At 32.6% G+C, this 16024-nt stretch overlaps 1 protein-coding gene across 4 annotated transcripts in view; it reads right to left on the reverse strand.

Moving 5' to 3' along the window:
- Window positions 1-16024, reverse strand: part of LOC143044695 (RYamide receptor-like) — a 63553-nt gene that overhangs the window by 11779 nt on the left and 35750 nt on the right. For all 4 annotated transcript variants that reach the window (XM_076216771.1, XM_076216768.1, XM_076216769.1 and 1 more), the window contains exon 2: window positions 9731-10691. In XM_076216771.1, the coding sequence (XP_076072886.1) occupies window positions 9731-10495 (765 nt within the window). In that variant the 5' untranslated portion in view covers window positions 10496-10691. The remainder of the gene's footprint in view (window positions 1-9730; window positions 10692-16024) is intronic.

Here is a 16024-nt window from a genome sequence, read left to right on the forward strand (position 1 = left end):
CCGTATTAATCTGTGCAACAGGTCGGTCAACAAAATTCAATATCCCTCGGTTAGCTGACATAAGGATAAATGTTATGGTTATATTAACTGACCGTTTGTAGTTATCTGTACAATTATTCGTGGTCGTTTATCATTTAATTACGTCGATTAGGTTCGTGGATGTTAATAACAAATATCGAGTTCAACCTTTAAAACACACAGATATTGAGATACAAAAACAATTATGAAATGGACAGTATGAAATCAGTTATCAAATTTACCAAGCTTATAATTCAATACGCCATACGCGTGTTTTGTCTACATTAGACTCACCAGTGACGCTCAGAAAAAACCAGGATTAATCACAATTTGTCTTAACTAGGATTTCCGTCCTTATTTGTCGTTTTCTCATTAATACATAATTTAAATTTAATTACATGCATAGAGTTGACTATGGGTATAGAAACATGGTATCTCGACTTCTGTCAGAAAATAGAACCCATGCTGAAAGGCAGGCATCCGATTGGCTATCCGGGATAAATTGGCATTCAGTTACGTACGACAGGTCGGATATAAAATGTACAATCCAATGCCTTTGGTAAATTTAAGATAGTGCATTTGCATTACCGTTTTATTTATGTTTTCTTTTGTCTGAATATGACTTAAACTTTTGCCACTCAAACATATATGTGTTCACTTTACAAATTCGACCTATAAATCTTTTAAACAGTCATTAATAAGAAGTTGAATAATGTTTTTACTGCAATTTGCTGCAAATTTACTTTCTAGTCGCAACATTGGAAAAAACTACTGAAAACTAAAAAGTACTGAATTTTGTATACAGTTGTTTTTAATTTATTGTAAATTTTAGAATAATCGCAATTCAAACGAAGATGTCATCTATCACCTACCACAGTCGAAACTTTTTAAATTAAAGTTATATTACTCAAACTTATGGAAATCAAACTTATTTAACTGAAACTTATCAACTCGGGCTACACATAAAGGCTTTAAGAATGCTCGCTTGTCCTGTTTTTTATATGTTGTGAAATACTTGTATTCAAAATCAGCTTGTTTTATCCATGTGGTGTCACCTTTTCTCTGCTAAATAGTTCTGTTAAGTATCATATTACTCTCACAATTATAAAAGTCTTTTCAAAGGATTTGACAAAATAAAGTAGCGAACATCGTCATGGTACCGAAACTATGTATATACTGTAGGATACAATGGTCATATGATTGACGTTTAACTTTTCCATCTGTGTTCTTTGATTTTCATTTAATATACATGTACCAGTTATTTTGCTTAAAGGGACAAGTGCTATAATCAGACAAATAGCTTTCCAAGAAAGTACAGTTCAATTGAAATCACATGCATTTGTGTAGGTATCGTATAAACTTTCATTTGTCGTGGTCTTAAACCATACATCAGATCATTAATCAATTCTGACCAAGCATTCCGTAGTAATGAAATCAGGCACAAGTGCATGTATTCATGTCAGGAATTTATTTCTTACATCATTTTAGGATAATGTTTATCATTATAGGCAGCTTTCAATGCATAACAACGATTTACTGTTCACCACAGTCTATCAAGAAGATCATCTTAGTAAGGTCAAGGTGATATGAGCAAACATGTATAAAAAGTAAACTCTGTGCATTTATTGTAGCTATCATATTTTTATTATAAATGAAAAAGAAAAGCTAAATTCTGGATAAGATTCCCTTAAAGTCAACATCAATTGCCTGGTACATGTACATTTAAAAAATGTGTTTCAAAAATATCGATTACAATTATAAGTGTTATTGCTGTTTTCAAAACATATCGAACATATAACAGTTTTTCAGAAAATGCCTGAAATTTTTTTTGGTGCCAATTTTTGTCATTTTTCAAGCAGCTGATAATACAAAATTTATTAAAATGTTGAAATGGTTACATTGTAGATAAGAAAATCCTGTCAATACAATTGTTATATCGATTTGTTGGGTTTCTGTTTTTTAGTTGCGCTTGTTGATTTCATTTATTCAAATTATTTTCTTGAAAATGATCCCAGAGGATTGATTATCGTTTATTGCACGTCCAGTGGCATATCTATTATACTTATTTAAGATAGTATTTCATCCTGTGCAAGCATTTCAATTTGAGGTTTAAAATGCATAATAGTTATCAAAGGTACCACGCTTATAATTTAATACGCTAGACGTGCGTTTTGTCTACATAAGACTCATCAGTGACGCTCAGATCAAAATAGTTTTAAAGCCAAACCGATACAAAGTTGAAGAGCATTTAGGCACCATAAATCAAAAAAAAAAGTAGTGCCAAATACGTCTAAGGTAATCTATGACTGGGATAAGAAAATCATTAGTATTTCGAAAAATTCATACTTTTGTAAACAGGAAATTTAGAAAAATGACCATATAATTGAAATTCATTTCATCACCGAAATGCTGACTATACTGGGCTGGTGAAACACTCGGGGACAAAACATCCACCAGCAGTGGCATCGACCCAGTGGTGTAAATAGTTATCAAAGGTACCAGGCTTATAATGTAATACACCAGACGCGCGTTTCGTCTACCTAAGCCCCAACAATGACGCTCAGAGTTTTTCAGCCAAACAAATACAAATTGAAGAGTATTGAGGATCGACCTGAAATTCCAAAAAGTTGTGCCAAATACGGCTAAGTTAATTTATGACTGGGATACGAAAATCCTTAGTATATCGAAAAATTCATACTTTTGTAAACAGGAAATTTATAAAAATGACCATATACTTGAACACACCGAAGTGCTGACTACTGAGCTTTTGATACTATCGGGGACGAAACATTCACCAGCAGATTATAAGATATTGTGGGCATAGGTTGAATGATGCACAAACATGTTCAATGTCATAAACACCAAAAAAAAAGGAGCGTATCAATTTACAGCCAGTTTAAACAAACTATTAAACAGTTTTCTCTAGCTATGAATTATGTTGTCCTCCGAAGGTAATAAATTGTGCAGCTGGTCGATTTAAAGTATTCTTACATTAAACTAAAGGGATAAGGACTTTCTTATTCAATTTTGAAAAGGAAAAAATAAAGTCATCAGTAGTATACCGCTTTTCGAAAAGTCATCAATCGAGGAAAACACATCAGATATAAAAGGAAACAACGGACAACAGAAACACTGAAGTGAAACAAAAACAAACGTTGATTGCTAACAGTGTTATTAAAAACTCTAATGAACCACAAACTTTTTCCATCAATTTGATAATAGTTTGCAATTATTGGTGTTATATTTTACATCAATCAGTTTTAATGATTGTGTGACTGATAGTAACACATACAAACTTTTGCCATGGATTCAAACTAGAAATGCGGATAAAGAAAACGTTTATATTCATAATAAAACTTTTTATATATATGAAAATACCACTGTATGAATTTCGTGCATCAATACCGCTTTTCTAGAGTAACCTTCAGTAGTAACGTTAACACCAATATATATTTTGATTGTATGCACAAGAGACTTTTATATGAAAAAGTGGACTCGGGCCACACATACGGGTTTTAAGAATGCTCGCTAGTCTTGTTTTTGATATGTTGTCAAATACTAGTATTCAAATTCCGCTTGTTTTATCCATGTGGTGTCACTTTTTCTTTCCACAATTGTTCCGTTTGGTGTCACTTTCTCTTTCCACTATAGTTCCGTTAAGTATAATGATAATACTCTCAATTTAAGTCTTTTAAAAGAATTGTTATTTTGAAAAAAAATTAAGTAGCGAACATCGTTACCCAAAATATGTATACTGTAGGGTACAATTGACTCCAAACAGAGGTTCTTGTCGCTCTCGGAGAGAATATTTTAGAAACAAAGTGGTCTGGTACCTTTCTTTTTTCATGTTTTAAATAACACACCCAATTACTAGCAATCATTACATCAGATATATGTTCTGTATTCCCGATTGACATTCAAAATAATTGTTTTGTTATTGTGTACATCTGATTTTATTCTGCGTTTTCGATAACCATTGCAATACAATGAATTTTGCAATCTAGTACAGCAGATTTAAATCTGTGTTACATATAGCATTTACACTAGTGAAAGCCGGTTTAACAGATTTAATTTCAAAACCATGCGTATTGTGAATTTAACCATATCAAAACATGACAATGAACAATGGTGTAACTGCAATAGAATAAAAATACGACGCCTACAAATTATGCATTGTAGCGTTTTTATCGTTAGTCTCTTATACTTTAACTGATGATTTTGCATTTACTCTTACTATTGATTAGTTAATAAAATATTAACTAAAACAAGAAAATAACAAAAGTAGGGAATTTCCACCTTCTTTCTCAATTTCATAATAGAACCATCATTTAAAATTGAACAAGTTATACTCGTGTTCAGCGAACTAAAGGATTATGATTATATAGAGAATATCGTGGTATAACATTACTATTCAATGCAATATCTGATCTGTTATTGTACCGTGGAGAAACAAACTTGAGAGATAACTCTGAGTGCATTTCTTTCTAACCTCAATTTTATAAATGTAATGTGGCGTTTGTTATCGTTTGCTAAACGCTACAAAAGTAGAAACAAATGCATCGTTTAATCAGTTTTTACAGACCCTGTTTGACCTTTCAATAATAATTAAATGAAGTTCCTTCAACCAACATACGTAATATACCTCAAGATTTTACACCGTTTTTTTCTATTTCACATGTTTGAAAGTTTGTTGCGTAAAATTAAGATTATTACTAATAATGTTTCGGGATTTTTTTAAAGCATGGGTCCCTTTTAAAAATTTTAACTATTGCCTTGATTTAGTAAGTGATACATTTTTATGTTTTTGTAACGTTGATACGCTATGATAGGCACTAGGGCAAAGATTTAACTGCATTGTTTGTCTTTTTGCAGATTGTGCCAATGTTTTCGTATAATTTTACTAAAGTTCAATGTTAAGAAACTAATGTAGCGTTCGTACTAACAAACGATGAACGACAAACTGTAGACGCATTTTTAGCGAGTGCATAGTTTGTCAAAGTTTATATAAACTTTGCAAACGTATGCTAGAAACAAATGTCAGATCAAAACATGTGCTCGCTAAGCCGTTTGCTTCGTTTGTGTAGAACGAAATGCAAGTATGAAACATATCTGTTTTAAACCTCCGATAATGCTGGCACAATTGGCGAATCAAATAAAAACAAAACAAGCTGATACCAAAAAGATATTCATTGAATTTAAGCTTTTTGAATTTTATCGTCGTTAAAACATTCCAAATATGTTTTGATTTATAATAAACTATGATTTAGTATTTACAAATGTAACATTGCTTATAGCTTCAAATAAATTACTGTCTTCTAATTTTGTTTTCGTTAATTTAAAACAATCTTTTTCTTTCGATTACTAACTTGAGTATTGTTGAATATAACTAATGAAAACTGCGCATTCAATTAATGTTCATAAGTAAGTTGTCCAATTTATCATACATAGCTATTAACAAACAATGTTTATGAGGGGGCAGACTTAACCGGGATATAAGGGGTAGACAACCGACTGCAGAAACTCAGTCACAAATTACATACATCGAATAAGTGACTTAATTCAAGAATGAAGCTGATGCTTTTTTATTCAGACCACATTAAGCGCATTTCCACCCACTGTTGGTTTTTATTTAAGGGGAAAGGTTTTTTGAAATGCGTTTGTCTGTTTCCTTTCTATGCCTTAAGGGAAACCAAAGTTATCTTCCTGGTGGTGGGAATATTTGTCAGTTCGCGTTAAGTATTTTTTCTTGAAGAGAATAACTTACTTAAACTAAATTGTATTTCTTTAAAAAAAAAATGAAGTTGAACAAGGTATTGATTTTATGAGACTTTTTGTATACATTTTCACAAAACTCTGTGATAACAAACAGTTTAAATAACATTTCATTACACGATTACATATATATGGCTTTAAATCTCTGTGCTGGATTAAGCAACAACGTTAGTTTGTCAGCGTGCATTAGTACTAGACATTCGAAGGTTAATTGTAACCAGGCTGGATGTAAATATGCGCAATTGTTGTTAAAAAATCTGAAATTTTGGGAAATATCTTTTTTAACCAAGTTAACAAAAGCCAGTGTATTATTATATAACATGCTCTGGTAAAATGTCAAATTTGCATTATAGACCTTGTATCTGTTACAAGATGACAAATTATGGAAAAATATGTTTATGCCAGGATTAAAAATGAAAATTTATATAGTGGTATGAGATGTTTTACCAAATGGATTTCCTATTTGAAAGTTAGCCTTGGACCCAAATTTTTCAAATGGCAGATTTATTACATGAAAGAATATGAAGTCTGCGATTGTTTATAAAATCCGAATTTTACAAAGTAATTTTCTTGGTTTCAAAATTATGAAACCTCAAAGCCAATTTAATGTATTGCTTCCTTTGTTTCAGAATTATATGTACTAAAAGGTTATCGTTTATGTGCTGAAATCGTCAATTTCTTAGTTTATTGATTGGTTGATATTTTTTAAACGCCCAGCGATCAACCTAATGTATACGTTCTGCAAGATCGTCGACCGAGTTAAGGACAAAAACAATCAAATTTAAACCAAGAAGTAAACAAAGACTCAAAAAACCAAAACATATTTACATCAACAGTTATAAATAATAAATAAGAAACAACACGAATTCCACTAAAAACGAAAGTCTCTTGATAAAAGAATATGATAGGCCAACTTCAGACACCCCCGACTTATTGCAATCAATATTTATCAAAATACGTTCAGAACAATGAATCGAGCGGGACAATTGCCTAAAGGTGCATAGGATTTTACGTCTCAATTCCAACCGGACGTACACGTGGCTGCTTTTGGCACACTACACAGCCATAACGGTCACCCACTTTAGCAAAGGTTTTACTGGAGAGACGGGTGGAACGGGACCATGTTTTTAAACAATTTATCATTAGGATTATGATGAATATACGATTTATATTAAATACAATAGTAACGTTTCGCTAACTAACATTTTAACTTGTTGGTCTATCGTTAATAGATATAGGAAGATTTGGTATGATTGTCAAGGAGACAACCTTCCATCCAAGTAACAATTTATAAAAGTAAATCATTATAGATCAAGGTACGGCCTTCAACACGTAGCCTTGGTTGCTTGCTTAACGATCAGAGGAAAATCATGTCCTGCATATTCAGGACGAGGAGAGCAAAAATGATAAAAAAAACAAACAGATCTAATATAACATCATTCCAGTTCGATCGATATGAAGGGTGTATGTGGTTGAGAACTACTCTGAAAAATGAGGACAGGGCCACCTACATGTAAAAACCTTAAAAGAGATTTTACAAGTTATGTTTACAGTGCAGCATTCTGACAACATCCCTAAACAATGACTCTAGGTTAACATCTTAATTCGAAACGGACGTGGTTGTGTAATTATACATTTGGCAAAATAAAATTTGCATCTCTATATGGTATTGATTTTGCTCATTATTGAAGGCCGTAAGGTGACTATATTTGTAAACTTCTCCGTTAATTTGTCTCTTGGGGAGAGTTGTCTCATTGACAACCATACCACATCTCCCATTTTATACACATCTTATCAGCATAGGTAGAAGAATTTCAAGAAACAATATGCCTACACTTGATCTCCTAATCGGCTGTTGGTTTCAGTTCATACATAGAAAAAACTAGAGGCTCTCAAGACTTAATTGTAGATCTTTCTTTGATGAACATTATTGCTGTTTACAGTTTATCTCTATCTATAATAATATTCAAGATAATACCAAAAACTGCAAAATTTTATTTAAAATTACTAATTTGGGGGGCAGAAACCCAACAAGGGGTTGTCTGAATTTTCTGAAAATTTCAGGACAGATAGATCTTGATCTGATAAACAATTTAATCCCTTGTCAGATTTGCTTTAAATGCTTTGGTTTCAGAGATATAAGCCAAAATCTACATGTCACCCCTATGTACTATTTTTAGCCATGGCGGCCATCTTGGTTGGTTGGCGAGGTCACGCCACATATTTTAAAACTAGCTACCCCAATGATGATTGTGGCCAAGTTTGGTAAAATTTGGCCCAGTTGTTTCAGAGGAGAAGATTTTTTTAAAAGAATACTAAATTTTTTGAAAAATGGTTAAAAATTGACTATAAAGGGCAATAACTCCTTAAGGGGTCAACTGAAAAATGTGGTCCTGTTGACTTATTTGTAGATCTTACTTTGCTGAACATTATTGCTATTTACAGTTTATCTCCATCCATAATAATATTTAAGATAATAACCAAAAACTGCAAAATTTTCCTTAAAATTACTTATTTGGTGGCAGCAACCCAACAAGGGATTGTCTGATTTGTCTGAAAATTTCAGGGCAGATAGATCTTGACCTAATAGACAATTTTACCCTGTCAGATTTGCTTTAAATGCTTTGGTTTCAGAGATATAAGCCAAAATCTACATGTCACCCCTATGTACTATTTTTAGCCATGGCGGCCATCTTGGTTGGTTGGCGAGGTCGCGCCACATATTTTAAAACTAGCTACCCCAATGATGATTGTGGCCAAGTTTGGTAAAATTTGGCCCAGTTGTTTCAGAGGAGAAGATTTTTTTAAAAGAATACTAAATTTTTTGAAAAATGGTTAAAAATTGACTATAAAGGGCAATAACTCCTTAAGGGGTCAACTGAAAAATGTGGTGCTGTTGACTTATTTGTAGATCTTACTTTGCTGAACATTATTGCTATTTACAGTTTATCTCCATCCATAATAATATTCAAGATAATAACCAAAAACTGCAAAATTTTCCTTAAAATTACTTATTTGGTGGCAGCAACCCAACAAGGGATTGTCTGATTTGTCTGAAAATTTCAGGGCAGATAGATCTTGACCTAAAAGACATTTTACCCTGTCAGATTTGCTCTAAATGCTTTGGTTTCAGAGTTATAAGCCAAAATCTACATTTTACCCCTATATTCTATTTTTAGCCATGGCGGCCATCTTGGTTGGTTGACCGAGTCACGCCAGACATTTTTCAAACTAGATACCCCAATGATGATTGTGGCCAAGTTTGGTTAAATTTGGCCCAGTAGTTTCAGAGGAGAAGATTTTTGTAAAAGTTAACGACGACGGACGACGGACGCAAAGTGATGAGAAAAGTTCACTTGGCCCTTCGGGCCAGGTGAGCTAAAAAATAGCAGAATTCGTTTTCTTTTCGAAAATTCTATATATAATTAACTTTTTTCGGTACATTATACTTCAAAATACATTTGCTTATCGAATATGTTTTCAGTATCATCTGAGTGTGTAAATCTTATCTAAAAACTATTAGGCAGAATTGTTTATTGATATTTTAGTTATTGTAAATCTTATCTAAAAACTATTAGACTGAATTGTTTCTTGATATTTAGTTAATCATACATATCTAATGTTAGACTTTTGACCTATTGCATTTGCAAAATCATCATTCCAAGTAAAATTAGTGTTTAACAGACTGCTTTTAACAACAAATATAATAATAATTATATATAAATAAAAGAAGATGTGGTATGATTGTCAATGAGACAACTCTTCACAAATGACCAAAATGACACAGAAATTAACAACTATAGGTTACCGTACGGACTTCAACAATGAACAAAGCCCAAACCGCATAGTCAGCTATAAAAGGCCCCGAAATGACAATGTAAAACAATTCAAACGAGAAAACTATCGGTCTTATTTATGTATATGACTGCTGATATCTTACCTTTCGTTTAGATTCTGACATACGCTGATCCCTTGATGACATGGCTTCGCCAGGAGTCTTGATAGCCCACATCACATAGCTTATCCGTCCGTAGGTAACGATCAGAATTACCAACGGATTTATATATTGTAAAAAGAAGAGCACTCCATTGTATGTAAGTTTTGCACCTTCAGTCTCCCATAGAATTTCCTCACAAAATGAAGGAGCTGTTGATGTATTTACATATTTTTGTGAACGTGACGTCACAGCTGTAGGAATGGGAATTAAAAATGACACAACCCAAATGCTAGCAATAACTATGAAAGCTTGCTTTTTCGTAAGTTTCCTTCGAAGTGGGTATATAATCGCAATATACCTATCTAAGCTTATTGCAACAAGAGTAAATGAGCTCAAAAATACCGAAACTACTTGTAAATAAGTCACAACTGGGCACAAAATTTTTCCGAATGGCCAATAGTTAAACACAAGATTGGCAAGAAATGTAAACGGAATACAAAATATTGCCATCAAAATATCACTTAGTGCTAAACTAACAATGAAGAAGTTCATCACTGTTCTCATCCTTCGCGCTCGGAATACAATGTAGCAGACGATACTATTTCCACCAACAGCAAGAATAATTATAATAGAATACATAGATATCGTAATAGCCTTTAAGTATGCTGGTGACTTCAGAGGACTATGTCCTGGTGGCAATTCCGTCGGGAATGTGCCGTTGTCTGTTGCCAGTGGCATTAGAGACGTATCAAAAGAATCGGCACTCATACTTTTAGAACTTGCTGTTCCAATAAACTTGATTTAGAAGTATTCCAGTATTTATAACTTATTTTGTAAAACACCAATCCCTCGTGCTTTTTCCAATACTGATATGAGCACAGAAGCAGACAAAATATAAAGTTGATTGAGCATAATCTGTTTCACTGAAAGTCTTTGTTTCCTTTTACATAATTTATATAAACTCCTGTAAAAAAATAAAATAAATATATTAATTAATAACCTTTATATTAAATGCTGGTTTTCACGCGTAGGCACAATTTATTCATTCATTCAGATATGCTTTTCTTTACCTCTCATACATAAACATCACTATATCATATATTTTCATAACTGACTTTTTGTGATAGAAGATAATACAGAGAATGATTGAACATATATCAGGCTTACGAGAATAAAAGATTAAGCTACTTAATATACAGTCAGTGGTACAGTAATTAATGTTGATATCTTAATCAAATCAGTACATGTATCTTCAATCATACAATCTACATCCATAAACAAATTGTTCATAATATAATAGATATCGATGTAGGAGTATAAGTTAGGCACGGTTACTGGTTTCCTGCATTATTAGTTACAGCGAGCTCTGCCATAAAGGATTGATATGACAACTTCAATGACATCCTGTAACTTGGACATTACTTCATAGTGCTTTTAAATACACCGAAAAGGATGCTATGATATCAAAGAAAGCATGGAAAGTGGTTTATTTCAATTACGACAAAACCGTTAAACAAATGGTTTAATGTCTTTTAACTTCCTGGTGATATTATAGATAACTACTTTGATAGTAATGCGAGACTTTCGGAAGCGTTAGTCTAATTGATTGATTACTGAAAACATTATACACCGAGCTAATTGGTGCTTTTATTAAATTCAATTGATTACAGACTCTTGGTGTTGTAGAAAATACATATGTTCAATAAAAGTATTGAATATTCATTTCTCCATTTTAAACATCATAGTCTGATCATTTCTAGTTATATGAGGCTGAGTGACGATTAACGCCTTAGGTAAAGCTTTCTCTAATTTCAATGATTCCCCTCTTTTGAATGTCAATGAATATTCTCAAAGCCGGTCATTTCCTGACATTCACGGAGTAGTATATATCTGTTTTGAAATTGTGTCAAATATAGTAACTGTTGTAAAAATAAAGTGACATACTCAAATCAGTCTAATAGCATTAGCATTTATCGGATGATTTAAAATACATAATGTATATATGTGTAAACAGAATTTAAAATTTTCAGTAGTTTGAATTTGTTATTGAGATTGGGATATACACATCAGTCTGTAATTGCCAGTTGCACAAAGATATTTTCAAAATTATCAGACGTAAAAATGTTTATTATATCTAACACATTGTTTATCCTTTCCAAAGAAAACTGAAGATTAAAGAGTCGATCGTGCTGATTTATTTTTTCTACATAAAATATGCATCTCTGTAAAGATCATGAAATGCTTTTAAAGAACAAATTGAAATGATTTTGAGTGCACCTTCGTATTATTTTGACTTATTCATACTAGCAGAGCATAAGTACAATTATCAGTACCTATATTGCTGCACCAGATGCACATTTCAACAGTTGATGTATCTTCATTGATAATCGATGCCGAATATTTAAAATACAAACGTTGGTAGGACACACTGATAAGTTCAATTAAATAGAAATAAACGACTGTAAACATGCATCATGTAGCCGGATAAAAATGTTAACAGTCGTTTATATTGGATTGAAGTCAAAGATTTATTCTGTGTACTGAAGATAGTTGTTTTTAAGAGCAATGATCGCTATAAAATGTCGTACACGAATGTCATACATGATGCGGAACAAGATCTGAAAAAACAACCAAACACATGAATATGGCCAATTCCCGGTTACGTTCAAGTACCATCATAAGCGTGCAAAATCCTGAAACTATAGATATATTATGTATTGTTAATGATGTTTAGTAATAATTCGTTGGCTGCTTAAATGATACTTGATAGCATTTCATGGTGAACTCAATTTGAAAGTGTTCAACCTTTTTAGCAAAACCGGTCTACGCTAAACCTTTATAACTATTTTTTTACAAATAAAAATTATAATGTCTGATGTGATAAGAAATTAAAAATGCGAAATTGTTGATCGTTGGTTGGTTATTACCTGAGGTACATTTACGTCCAGTGACAAACGTGTGGAATATCGCCATTTCTGTGATTCTTTGATTTTAAAAAAAGTGGCGTCGCAACATATATTTATCTTTCAAAATCAATTAAATTCATTAATATTGGGTTTTTCACGATTAATAATTTGTTTGGTCGATTCAATTTTATGTTGGTTGATATGAAAAGGTATTTTCACAAAGAAACAAAAGAATAACGAATTGCCATAAAAAGTATTTCATTCACAACATTTGGCTGCTTTTGTATTGGTTTGTAAAATATGAAATCTCCCCCCCCCAAAAAAAAAACAATTCTATCATCACCGAATTTGTTCGAAATATGAGCAACACGACGGAGCTATCGACGAGCATGATCTGCTTACCTTTTTCGGAACATTAGAGATCACCCGCGGTCGGTGTTTCTCAATATTTAGTTTCGGAGCATCAGAGATCACCCGCAGTCGGTGTTTCTCAATATTTAGTTTCGGAGCATCAGAGATCACCTGTAGTCGAAGGTGTTTCTCAATATTTTGTTTCGGAGCATCAGAGATCACCCGCGGTCGGTGTCAATATTTAGTTTCGGAGCATCAGAGATCACCCGCGGTCGGTGTCTCTCAATATTTAGTTTTCTAAAATTTATTGAGTATTCTCTTCCACTTATGAATAGGGAATCATGTCCTTTCGTATCTTCGGTACCTCCTTTTTTAACATTAAGAGATGACGATTACAACAAGAAAATGACAAAAAGTTTGTCCCGCCCTACAAATTGATAGACGTAGTTTTCTCAACCACACGTTTTTTGCCTTTACTCAATTTTCCTATTTTAACATAACAGTTTAGAATTGTAACAGATGTTTAATTGAAATGTCTTACTTATCGCTGCATTGATTTGCACGCGTGCCGTCTGCAATCATATAATTTAGTTTAAACTAGCCATATCACAAATTACCATGATTTCAGATAAAACTATCATATTAATGATTTACAAGGCATTGGTAGCTTCTTTAAACAGAATATTGCTTTGTTTTGTTTACAATATTGACATGATAAGACATGCTTTTGATGAGTGTGAAATATCCCTGTTGATTTTACATGATGTTTCAATACTGGCGAGGTACCATATAAATTTTCTATATGCAATTCTATGAAACACGCATATTGACTCTCATCATTGGAAACTCTAGTATTTCAATAAGTCAGTTTTCAAAGCATGCAAATTAACTGTGATTAGTGTATTCCAAAAATTGTAGCTCTTTAAGAAACAGCATACTAGTATTTTTTAACGTATTTTTGTTTCATTTTATTTTGGTTTGGAATGCAAAAAAAACTGTATTCACAAATCTACATGGTAATACATCCGAGTTTTCAGAATTTACGTTTTGTAGATTGGATGTTTTTCATGTATGGGTGGGGGTAGGGGTTTAGTGTTCGGTGGCTGAGTAGTCTAAACGGTTCATCTACAGTATCTTTGGCCTATCGACTCTGAGATTGTTGGGTATGACTCCGAATTTTATTGACAGGAATAACCTGCAGAAGGTCGAAGGTGGGTGGTTCTACCCGGTAACATTGGCTTCCGTTACCATTTAAAACTGACCACCACTATTGAACCAATATTACTGAACGTGGCGTATACCACCAACGATCAATCAATCGGCCTATGTACAGAAAGGGAATTCTGTTAGAAATCAAAATCAATTAAAACTTATTATAGAAGATGTGGATGTGGATGATGAGTTTGTCTTTTTTTTTTTTTGTTGGGTCAGTGGCAATTATTAGTGTATATTAGGACGAGAAACTATTAATGTGATATCAAAATGAACCATGCATACTATTTAATAGACAGTAAGGCTGAGTCGAATTTTAGCGTGCTTGTTCGCAAAATAACATTCAACATGTCTTTTTATCTTGACATACTATTCTTATTCCGAGCAGAGCTGTCTTTGTCATGTAAGAAATTATATTATAGTGTTCAAGTTTATTCTTGAATCGAGTCCACAACGTCCAGCACTCGAGTCAAGCACGAAACCAACCCTGCGGGGACATTCATTCTACATCTATTATATTATTTTCTGAAACAAGAACCAAACAAACAATAGCCTTTTTAAAACAAAAATTTGATCTAAGTGAGCAATATGAATAGATCAGTCCAATTTTATGGATGGTATTCCAAAAGTCGTAACCATATTCCCGTCTAATTCATATCGATTGTGACATCGCCGATGAGACTAGGCATCTGATTACTTCTTACAAGATAAATACGATGGGTTTTGCATATTAAGCAGAAACTTCTTTCTTGTATTCAACACCTTTTCAATATCCCGCCTTTTAGTTTGGAGGAGTTAATATTAAATACTTTCAATACTGAATCTTTTTTATGTCCCTTAGCTTGACAACTTTTTGAGGTTACAATAAAAAAATTAAGACTAATGTTACGGAAGAATGACTGTCATTTATTATTAACAATTGTTGTTTGTATTTTAGCAAATTAGATGGAAATCAATCCATACATCATTTTTTGGGGGAAATGTTGAAGATGTTCAGAGCCAAGTTCACTGATTTATGTAGCCGGAGATTTATTGAACGACTGGCGATTTTTGTTCAAGAAATTGTTTCGATATATCCAACTAATTGGATGTATGAAAAACCTAACACTGTAAGTTCTATGACAAAAAGATGCTCATAAACAAACAATTGGCAGAATATCTAAACGCAAGACTATACAAATATTTATTTAGTTTATTTGTAAACCAGTTTAGCAACTTCTTAGTTTTCCAAATTATTTCTAAAAATAAATGCACGGTAAGATGCAATTTGAATTATTTATTTACCAGTAGGCACCAACATTAATATCAAATTAGCTTTTACTTTATATTGTCTCAACTTCTTGTTAAAATTGCAGTTCTCAATGGAATTATTGATGCTGAAATAACAATCTCTAATGGCTAAATCTTTTGCTATTAATTTCTTAATGTTTTGAAATTTGTTTCATTGGGTGTATCTTTATACTATTGTATTTTAAGACATGAAATTGCTTTGTGTTCGCCAGAGAACAGTTCAATTTTATTCCTTTATACTTGCAAATGGAAATCGTCGTAAATAAATGAATGTTTTCAAAATTAAATTCAAAAAAGTAAAATGCATGAAGTAAGATAATTAGACTACGTTAAAATTATCTAAATCAGTAATCGTCATAGAATTACATATCGTAAAATAGCTGAATATAAAGTTCAATCTCCCCCCTCCCCCCCCCCCCCTTGCACCATACTAGTGGCATTTAAGCAACTTACTGTACATATTTATCAATTTACATATTTTTGTTCATTGATTTCATCCTGAGTATGCAATGACTGTTTGCACTGTATGTAAAGCAAG

The sequence above is a fragment of the Mytilus galloprovincialis genome, chromosome 9 (genome assembly GCF_965363235.1).
Source record: "Mytilus galloprovincialis chromosome 9, xbMytGall1.hap1.1, whole genome shotgun sequence".
In the NCBI taxonomy this organism is placed as follows: domain Eukaryota; kingdom Metazoa; phylum Mollusca; class Bivalvia; order Mytilida; family Mytilidae; genus Mytilus; species Mytilus galloprovincialis.